Source organism: Malurus melanocephalus, unplaced genomic scaffold (genome assembly GCF_030028575.1).
Source record: "Malurus melanocephalus ecotype Western Australia unplaced genomic scaffold, MMel_1.1 scaffold_16, whole genome shotgun sequence".
NCBI lineage: Eukaryota > Metazoa > Chordata > Aves > Passeriformes > Maluridae > Malurus > Malurus melanocephalus.
Genome location: NW_026623248.1, coordinates 2070372 through 2081617, shown reverse-complemented (window position 1 = coordinate 2081617; position 11246 = coordinate 2070372). Strand labels below are relative to the sequence as shown.

General features: G+C 39.6%; 1 protein-coding gene across 1 annotated transcript; it reads right to left on the bottom strand.

The window, feature by feature from the left end:
- Positions 1 to 6306: 6306 nt before the first annotated feature.
- On the bottom strand, positions 6307 to 9732 carry MANSC4 (MANSC domain containing 4). The gene is made up of 3 exons (XM_057385793.1): positions 9504 to 9732; positions 7971 to 8105; positions 6307 to 7063 (listed from the first exon to the last, which is right to left on the bottom strand). Exons 1-3 carry the CDS (start codon positions 9730 to 9732, stop codon positions 6387 to 6389), a joined length of 1041 nt encoding a protein of 346 aa, XP_057241776.1. The 3' UTR covers positions 6307 to 6386.
- Between the last annotated feature and the right edge of the window lie 1514 nt (positions 9733 to 11246).

The window sequence follows — 11246 nt, the reverse complement described above, 5'->3', positions numbered from 1 at the left end:
AAAAAAAACCCAAACCACAACATTTACATAAAACCTTCTCCCATGACTTCCAAGGGTTTTTTTTTGGTTCTGCATAGCATAGCTAAAATTTACTATAGAGCCCTTTTTAGCAAGTGACTGTAAAAAAGAAAAGAATCCATATTATTACTAAAACATTTCTCTGAATTTATTTCCAGAGAAATACAAGTTTTATTTAGAGACGATTTTATAACAATTGGAAGAAAAACACGAACAGCAAAAACAAACCCACAGTATTTCAAATTGTGRTTCTTACATGGTTGAAGTAATTTAAAGATAGAACATAATGGTTACATCAGTAAAGTACTAAATAATTATAAATACACAAATAAACATACAGCCTTCAATACATAAAAATGCAAATATATCCCTGAAACATCTATATTTACCAAAGTACAATAAAAATAAAATATACAAAAATAGCAGGTTATAACATTTGAAATCTGAAGGGCTGCTGGAGAAATGTTGAAAGACAGAATTTATACAGAACAAGTGTATTTACAGGCACTGGGACAGTGTCTTCTGTCAGTGTCCAACTTGTGATCCTGTCTAATTTTGCAGCACTGATTAGGTAAAAGTTAGTACTTTCTGGATAGAGATTCTTTTGAGGAGAAATTTGTTTTTCAGGAAGAAGAAATGGATTTTTTGGTGGTGCTTTTCTTTATGAATCACATCATGGGTTGCTTGTTAGGCACTGTCTCACTTTCCTCTAACAGCCAGACCAGCATCCTCTGCTACAGACATAACAGCTGGGGAGCTGCTTCCAGAACWGCAGTGTTTAGGGCTCTTTAAAATCACTACTTTTATGAAGTTTTTAGTTATTCATTATGTATAGTCCATAAGCTTTTCCTTCCACTYTGACTCACCCAGTTGTATCTGCCAGATRCATAAAGAACCTGATGAGTGGGAGAAAACAACTCACGCAGCTCATACAGGCTTGAGTTACATTGTGGAACACCTTCCACAATGAATGTAATTTTTTAAGAGAATCACCAGGAGAGATAAATTTATCCAACTTRTTGTCACTTTCTTTCAGTATTGAAKARTTTTTAAGGCTATGTATTTTCTTTCAGAAAACTGAGAAGCAGGAGAGTGAGAAGTCTAAGGAAGGCATGGAAGAGTATGTCTGGGAAAACAGTCGCTCTCAGAAAAAATGCCTTGGACACACTGTTTCACATAAAAGCCTCAGAGGATGTCAGGAATGTCACTAAGGAGGAGCTGCTTGTATCTGAAGTGGTTAAGAATTACAGAAACTCAGTCAATTGCACTAAAAAATGAAGGGAAAACAGAAAGTAACGTGTCTTAGTACAAGGAATCTATGAAGAAAATATTGAATATACAAGCATGAGAGCAGAGYCTGCAGGTAGCTCTGATTATTACAGAAATGTTCAACTTCTGTGGCAGTATTTCTAAATGATAGGGATGTATTATTATTCCAAACCTGAACCAGAAATATGAAACTTGACATGAGTTAAGCCCTGTCCCTRAATTTTGTTCTTTTAATAAAAACATTTGGATTCATACTGGTAACTTGAATGTTTTATTCTGTGTTTTCTTACCATGGGAGATCTTTGTTMAGTCCTCTGCTTAATCATATTCTGATTTCTCACACAACTTCTTTGGGCATTTAACCTAAAGCAACGTCAAAACTAATGAAATTACTAAAGCTTCAAGTTCCTCTAACTAAAAGTCTGAAAATTTAAGAGTTCTAAATGCTTTTCAAATGCCATTCAGATTTTTCCCTGTCAGTAAAATAAGGATAATGTCGTCCAAGTAGTCTGACTTGAAGAGGTGTTGAAGCACTCGGGACAGTGTGAGGTTCTGAGATGTTACCCTGAGGGCAAACAAGTACCTTGTGKAAAAACACCGGTCTCYAAAATAATGGAGTAAAATAAGATGGAAAATGGCATTGTAGTGGGAAGGTGAAAGTTGTTGAGGAGATCCCAGAGTACACGAGACAGGAAGAATGATGACAGYTGGAGAGGTGGGTTTGTAACTAATGCAATGAGTCTTGGTAACCCCAGGCCTGCTGAATTCTCTCCTCAATGTAACCAGGCTTTTCAAGAAAAAAGAAGTTTGTAGCATACTGTGTAGCATTGAGAAAAATTTATATGGATGTTTATCTCATATTTGCTAATTTGTATTTGAAATGAATTGATTTAAAATATCGAAATCACAGACAATTTTATTTCTGTGTTTTCTCACATTTAAGGAAAAAAACCCTACCAAACCTTGAAAGGACATCAATAATTCTTGCTTTTGTTGTATCTCCCTGGCCTGCTAAGATTTCTGCTTAGAAAGTCATTCTCTGGAAGGGGCAGAGGGAGTTAAGGATTCTGCATACCTATAAAAGAGCTGCCCATGTGACCCTGCCAGCAGCTCCTTGAGAAGAAGCTGTGTAAGAATAAGGACATTGAAAGCTGAAGGGAATTGATTCCTGCAGTGTTCTGTGTGGCTGGACTCACTCCCTGCTAGGATTTCTCACAGTGTGCTCTGTGTGTACGTACAGCCAAGGAGTGCATCTGTTCTCACTGCCAAAACACTGTCAGTTTAGGAAGGATTCTTCTTAGGTCAGGATTGTTTTCATATGGTGAGAGACTGAGTTTAAAGTAGCTTTTTAATTCCTATGAGAATTTGCCAGAGCTGTAGCTAAGACTGAAAATGCTTGTCCTGTAATCCCAATTTTGCACTTACTGACTTGGTTCTTTAGTAGTCCTTCCTTCTGGATATGTATTAATGTAAAGTTTTAGCAGAAGCTTAATATGGAGAAAGCTGTTATGAGGTTGCTCCTTTATCTAGGGACAATGAGGGTAATGTTTAAAATTCTCATTTGAACCGGTACATCTGTGTAATTCCAAATCTTCTCTGAACAGCCGTGAAACCAAAATGACTGAGGAAGTAAGTGCAGTTTGACTCAAGAGAATGGTATGGCTGGTGCTTGGAGTTGTGCCTGGCTCTGTTCCAAAGGCAGTTTGTTTCTAGTATGTGCACAGGAGAAATCTGTTTCCTTAATTAGCTTTGTCAGTGCCTGCACTAAGGCTGCCCTAGCAGCCAGCCTTGTAGCCAGTGGTGTGTACAAGGCTGTCAGGAGCAAGACCGTAAAATGTTTGAAGAAATACCAAGCCCCTTAAGTTTATTTTTCTCCATAGAGCTGTYCTTATTTACTCAGGACATGTAAGCACCTGAGAAAATCCTCTCTGCAGCAAAGGACAACCCAGTTTTCTTTTGCTTTTCTCAGGATTTGAATGGACCTAAGCAGAACTCTGGAAGTCATAGCTAAAACAATTTGACCTTAACAATAATAATGTCTGGAAGAAAGAACAGCACAGCAAGGGAAACTTTTTTATTTTGATTGTGTTACCATTTCATGCTAATTGATGGAAAACCTTAAAGGCACAGGCTTCCACAGCTCTATCTGAAGTGTTCGAACCTAACTTATGTACATCCTATAAACGCAACAAGGCAGGGTAAAAGGTGGCTGTCTCCTGAGCACCAGGACAGTCAAGTGTCTCTCCCAACAATAGRTGRTGCCTGCTGGCCAAGAGCAATGTTGGGGTAAAACTCAGACTTACACTTGTGATTTTTAGTGATGGTTTCTATGTTACAGTACAGAACTTGTGTGATGCAGYGGGTAGAATGAAAGGCAGCCTGGATGCTATTTTGAGCTCTTGGATGTTCTCTCTGTTTTTCTGCTCCTCCCTTTAAACTGTTTGTGTTTGAAGGTGACAGTATTTCTCTGTGGCTGTGTAGAACACCTGGAACACTGGAATCTTATCCCCAGTGGGAGTCTTCCCAACCTCAAGGATGCATAATACAGCACGYGTTTTTGTAAGGTAAAACTACACAACTCTGTTTTCCTGTATAATACTTTTGCATCATCCATCTCTTTGGAAATTTGTGCTGAAGTTTAAAGACTGTGAAGAGGTAGAGATTAAGAGATTTACAGATTAAAGCAGATCTACAGCACAGTAATAAATACATGTTTACTAATGGGCACTTGAAAATGTGTCAGGTACATTATAATGTAAATAACTGACTGAAGTGTGTATCCCTTTGTGCACACCTGTGGGAAGGGAGAACATGTGATACTCAGTTTCACTAGTGCTTTTGAGGAGACTAACCTTCCTTTTATCCCCCACATAAACATTCCAAAGAGTGGACATTTTTTCCCTGTTTTCAGGCATAGAGTTGCTACAAGCACAAGTAAGGGATAAAGGAACAGTTGATTAAAAAGGGATGTGCTGTCTGGACAAATCATCTTGCAAGTCATTTCTTGCTTTAAAATGTATTTATTTATTTTCTTGTGACTCTCTTAGTCTGTAATAAAACAGCTCTGCTCTTGTGCTTTGTATAATACTTTTTCTGCCTGTATTTTTTCCTCTATATGTCAACAAACCAACAAGTCTCTTCAGAACATGATCTTTCCTTCATCATTCCCTGCTGTCCCAGAAACATTTGCTCATGGGACAGACAGAATTTTTGACTTTGACTCCTTCTCTTTTTCTGGTGAGAACTGAGGTCCCAGGTACATGATAGGATTTTTCTACCTATCATGAATATCATGTTGAGGATAAGACTCAAAGGAGCATCAGGGTGTTCATAGATTCACTAATCCAGAGATGAAAAGATCAGGGAACCAGGAATGCCGGTTGCTTGCTGCAACCAATGATCAGACAGAAGTTACTTTTCTGAGACTGAAGGGAGGTGAAAACTCTCCTTTTTGAAAGCAAGCATTAACCTACCTATGACTTATTCTATTAAAAAAAAAAACAAAAAACAATCTAATAGCAGTATCCATCCCATAAGATCAGCTTTTCTTCTTTTTTTCCTTGACTCAAGCTGCTCCTGAGGGTCACTGATAGCAGGATCAGCAGATACTCTGTTGGGCRTTCAGGGCATAGCTCAGCCTGAACCAGAAGAATGGACACTTAAAAACTTGGGGACATGAAATTAGTGTAAGTTTCAGGTAAGGAAGGTATTGCAGTATGATAGAACCTGTCAGTTTTCACTTGAACTCTGAAGTATTTATCTGAGAACAGAAATGTCTTAWTAGTACAGAGGAGAATGGTGATGGCGCACATTCACAGTTTGTTACCATATGGTTACTCTWAGAGCTAAACTCCTTAGACAGGCTTTTGTGGCTGCAAGTTCAGCAATAGATCATAAAAATACATATTATTGATTTAAGCATCTTCCCCTATCCTTGGTGCATGATTAAATCATGAGTTAAATAAAAAATGCATTMTTTTCCACATTATAAATTAACGAGTGAAGGGCATTGTGTTACCATATTGCTGCCTCAAACTGCAAATCTTACTATGTGGAACAGGGAGAAAGAGGCCTTGTGCACTCTTCTGTTTTCAAAAATAAACAATAAATTTCTATTCAAATAAAAATCCAAARTATAAAACAACTAATTCTAACACAAGCTGTGTATGGCTCTGTAATTGAAGATAAYTGGTATTTAGYAATGCTTGGAAAAACYCAAGGCTAAGAAARCTGAAACACATTATCCAGCTGAAACTATGGGGCAATTTTTAGGTMAATAGAACATAAATTTTCTAATCTAAATTAGATTAAGCTACCTGCATGTGAATTCTGTATTCTAAAAATYACAYGCWATTAYGTAGCAATAATAATTTTAGTATGTTGCCTAATTTTCAGGARAAATTATATTTGGAATTCAATGCTGCAAGGTCTTGCAGTTTAAATTGCCTTCTCTTTGACAGCACTTGAGACTATGAAGTGATTACAAGCAGAATTTTAAYAGCTGTATTTAACTTGAAGAAATTMATCCAAAAGTACAGACCTAGTTCTTTACAAASYGTTTCTCTGATTYTCGGTTTGGGCATCTTAACTCTTAGTCATATAAAAATGCAGTGTTCTTTAAAGTGTGGGGGTTTTTATGAGCTCTTCTTTGGCAGCAAACATGGTAGCTTCGACCATTTCACACAAAACCACCATTTTATAAGTCACTTGTATTCCTGCATTACATAGGATGTTTATTCATTTGGTAGCAAACAGACAAGCAGAAAAATAATTATAACTGGATTTCTCATCTAGTTAAATAATTCTGTCAGATAGATGTACCAACACTGCAGCTGCACTGAACCTGTGTCTTTGGTTAGGAAAGGTGTTAMAATATTTGTCAGACACTAATCTGCATCAGATTATAAACCAAAATGTGCTTGAACAGCAAGAGCTGTGAGTGGGTGCTTCTTACCTAAAGAGACAGAGAGTTGTGTTTCATCTGCCAAGAATTAAATCATAACCCAAATATTCTGCACGAACTTATCATTGGTTCTGTAAGAGAAGTCAGTGGGTGTGTGGGATGCATTTTCTAAATCCTGTTTATTCAGGATGGTGTTTCACAGATTACCTTTGACAGGAGCRTATTTTATGAGCTGTCTGGCCATTATTGTTCTTGTCCTTACGGGTTTGTAGTGACCCCTCCTGTAGCTGCAGGGCCCAGCTTTGAGAGCAACAGTACAACAGCACAGGCAGAGGAGAGAGGAGCAAAGGACAACAGGGATCAGCCAGACCCCKAAAGCTGCAGCTTCCCAGGCAGCTGCCTCGTTTTCCGATGTGGAATTCCTCCCACTGTAGCCTTTGGTTTCGTTCAGATGTTGYTTGCTGCTGTTCAGGTGAGGAGGGSTGGGCATGTGGGATAACACCTCGGCAGGCCTGGGGCTCAAAGCTGAGTGTGCTGGCATCTTATCTGACCTGGTGAGAGACCTAGTGCTTGTCCCCTCAGCAAAATGATCGTCTGCTGGGGAAGTTTCTGCCCTGGAATAGGCAGTACCTTCAGCTGTCTGCATTGTCGGGCTCCAGCTGTGGATGGAAGTGTTTGCTGGTAAGCCATGGCTTGTGGCAGCAGATGGASCCCGAAGCAGAGGAGAACCTGACATGGTGGCATTGTGATGTTGGCATCTTCCACACTCAGGGCTCTTTGTGCTATGTTGCCTCTTGGATTTACTCGCTGAGGAGTGAGCAATTGGCTCTTGGGATTTCAGTTTCTCAAAAATGAGAAGATCTGGATCAATCCCTATTAAATTAAAATAATGTTAGTTCAGCAATAAAAGCTTGTCTGCACACTCACAAGAAAAATCCATGGAGAAAGGGGCAGGGCAGGGAGCCCAAACAATGCCCATTAATACCTTTTGGAATGGAAGTGTCACTGCCTTGGGTTATGGGACACATTATGGGATGCAGGGGATGTGCATTTTGGAATTGCACAGGATTTATTATAGGATAATTAGGGAAGAAACCAAAGGTGAGGAAAGGGTGGGCTCCAGGCTACTGAGGGTAGAGAAATACAGAAAATCTGTGTGTGTGTGACAGTCTACTGGAGGGAGGCTGCACTCTGGGTGCTCAAACATCCCAGTGACAGCAACTGGGGAGACTGGGGTCCAGACTGGGCAGCCTGAGCATCTCAGCCCAGCTGCTGGGGAGCTTTGCATTGTGTATGTGTGTGTGTGTAGATCTATATATTTACATATTTTAACTAACAGAAAAAGCAGGATGAGGCCTTTGGTGCTCTCTGTGTTGGTGTGTCTGCTTTATGTGTTTGTCTGTATTACCTGTGTGCTCTTTGTGCAAGTGCCTCATGAAAATAAATGTTCRATGCTACTGGTTGGGTCTGGGAACTGGAGCAGTGGCAGCCTCCACTCTCAGTCACTCAGCTGGGAGGGYATTTTGGCCAAGTATAGGCACCCAGAGCATGAATCTTTAGAGCAGGGTGCATCTTCAAGCTCCACTCTGACTGAGTGAAAGAAAGAGGAGAAGTATTTTCAGAACTAGGTATATTAATAAAAAAGGAAAAATGTCTTCATCTTTTTTAGGGTTGTATGTTACTTCARGAAATCATCTAGCACAGCAGCTGACCTGGTATCACTTTAACATTTCCTAGAGTTGCTGTGTTTTCAGCCTCTATAAATTAAATGCTTCATTACCTGTTGTGATATTGTACAAAACGACATCTACTCCAACCTTTAGAATGCAGCTTTCCAAAGCGGGGCAGGACATGTGCAGGCAGTTCATGTTCTCATGAATGACTCCATGATAGAACACTGCTAGATTGCAGGATACTGAAACCCATAAAGAATAAAGTTGAGCTTCTCAGCAGAATGATCATTGCATTTTGCATGTTATGACATTGCTTAACATCAGAAGTTCATGGTACTGGGCATCTCTGCCCAGATCCTGTGGGAGGAGAGATCAGATCCTGTGGTTCTCTCATTATCATAAAAATTAATTGAACAATSGAAAGAAAAATTATTATTTTGCATTTGGTCTAGAACAACCATCTGAGTTCTACATATGTATCTCATTAAACAGTAACTGATTTAAAGCCCTTTGAAAYGCCCTGTAATGTCTTTATTTTAGTTAAGATTGTAACAAATTTTGCTTGACTATTAAAGAATATAAAAAAGAGATTTTGCCACTAATTGTCTATGTAAGTAGTTAGTCCTGTGTTCTATGATAAAAAGTTTGTTGTCCAGATAGGAAAAAYCTTGCTGAAATGTATGCAATTTTTCTCATTTCACCTTATTTAAGACAGAATTTGACTCTTTCCAGGACTGCTGCTGGGAGTTACCTTACTAATGTCACTGTCAGGGTTTCAAGGTATTTCTGCTCATAATTCAAAATATCATCAAAATTTATACTGACTTTTTTTAGTAACTGGYAGCTCACTTTCATCCTCCAAAACATATCCAAACCCCTTGCCTAGGGTCTGGAGAGTTTTGAAAATTTAGGCACCACTGACATGCACTTCACATATCTTCCTAAAATATACTCCTGTAGAGTACCAGTGCRGTGTGACACAGCAAAAGTACAAAGCTTAGGACAAACAATGATTTAGCTCAGTTTTACTCTGAGCCTGAGTTTACCAGRCTAGGGAAAACGGGTAGCCAGCTCAATAAGTGCTATTATTTATTGCTATAACTTTATTGTTTTGCACCAGAAACACGGTGTAAACATGTAAGAAGAGAGTGCTTTCTTCAAGGAAATGAATATTCTTGTATGTCAGAGGACAAACTGTGTGTCCCCTCCTCATCCCCTCTAACCATGTCCTAGTCTGATGCCATATTCCATTAAGACAGTGTTGTTGGAATMACTATCACTGGTTTTTGTCTGCAGTAGATGGGAATGAATACGGGGGTTATGCTTTTAATGTTTGCATTGCCTACAAGCTTTGTAACAGACATCTAAAATTTCAAAGCAGACCCTAAGCTTTTAATGTATTCCTAGCGTAGCCCTCTAAAAMTACAGATTAACCATTTCCTTTCTATGGCATTGAAGTTGGGGCAACAGTTACAGTGTGCCTCTGCTTTCCTGCCTCAAAAAAATATATAGATCCTCCCTCCACTTATTTCTTCTTATAAAATAAAGGACTGTTCAGAGAAATGTAACCCAAAATGTGGGTTTCATATGTTGTGATGTTAGTTTTAATATGTGCCATGATCTTGCCAGGAAGCACTCACCATTCCTCAGAAGGCAGCAGGTTCTGCTGCACTGTTGGGGTGAGACTTCTGCATAGCCCTTCAGCAGCTGGGCTCCTCTCCTCTGGGACTCCCGCAGGTCAACCAGGAGGCTTGGGAAGCGCCGGATCCAGCAGTTCTTGTAAAAGGCAGTGGRTGAGCAGAGGGACTGGCACTCCCCAGCCAGAGCCAGAAGCAGCAGCACTTCTGCTACTGCCACCAGCAAAGCCATGGCCCCGTGTCAGGGGCTTAGGGAGCTCCCCTCTGCTCCAGGGCTGCACTGAAGCCTGCACCAGCACTGCAGAAACCATCCCTGGAGGGCTGAGGATGCTGCCAGCTCTGCCAGGGGTGTGAGCCAGGGCACGGGCTCTTCCAGACAATTCCCATGGCACTGTTTGGGCATCTGCTGGAAGAAACCAGCCCTTTTATGAACTACAGGCAACTGTAATAGTTATTATTGCTGTTCTCTAACTTAATTATTTYGAGATGGATTTTGAGACACAAAAAGGATAGGTTGTTTTTGGTCATTCAGAGAACTTGTTCCTATGGTCCCATTTGTGTCTCTTGACCAAACCATGCAGGCAGCCTTGAGATTTGGTGAATAGTAATAAGTGCAGCACATTGTTCCCCCTCACTTTGTTCAGGAACATTGTTATGCTCAGCACAGAGAAACAACTCTGTTTAGTATCAGAATTATCTGGTGACTGCATTTATTTGCCTTCTTTGCTAACAAATGAACTTTCTGTCTGCCAGCCAGAGGTAGAGATCTGTTCCCCTTCCCTACACTGTTTTGATTGCAAGMATAGTACAATTTTATTTGCAAAAATCTAGGACTAGATGAACTCTCTGTGACTGGAAAGGGCTGGAACCTACATTCAAGCTATGAGAGAGTTCTGCCCCTAACAAGTTTAAGAATATTGAGCAGTCCAGACAAGGTTTTCTGCTTATGTTTAAGCTTGGAAAAGGCTTGTCAGAAAGAAAACACAGCTGGGAGATGATTTTTCAAGCACCTGGTCTGAAACCAGAAAGGCTTTAAAATATTACAATACACGAGTTGATTTAAACTCAGTGGAGGTTGAGAGAGTTAGGTAGAAGTATGGCTGTCTGCAATAAAAATTGGGTATTTAATACATAAAAATATTTTACACTGTGTTTTTATCCTTCAAGATTAAAATCAAGGAATTTCCTCCTTTCCACATGAAGTATAGATGAGTTACATGGAGTGGGGAGAGCCTCAAACTCATTTTAATTCTTCAGTCATTTTAGATGATGTTTGTTTTGCAGAACAAGGCTCCCAGTTTGGAAATGAACTGACACATGTAATATTTTGTTCCTTACACAGCTCATTGGAAGGTAATGAAGCCCAGAGCGGGTTAACCCCTGCTGATCCAACAGCAAGGCCAAGGCATTATTTTATTCATTGCAACTCTAATTAGGAGGATTCCAAATAAATGCCTATTGTGGGGAATACAAGAATTAAATTGTTAGAAAGAGGGTAAGTGGACTCTTCAAGCCTCTATCCTAAAAACTAGCTCTTGGCACTTGTGTTGTTTTATTTCGTTTTGGGAGTTGAATATTTTATCTCTGTGATAATCAGCACTTAAAACCTTAAACACATTTTAAAATACCTGACAGCCTGCATTCAGTGGACTGCACAGGGAAGTTTTTAGACATTTTTCTACCATTGCCACAAGCATTATTGAAAGTGTATTTTTCTAAGATTTCCATGCAAAAATGCTGATTTCT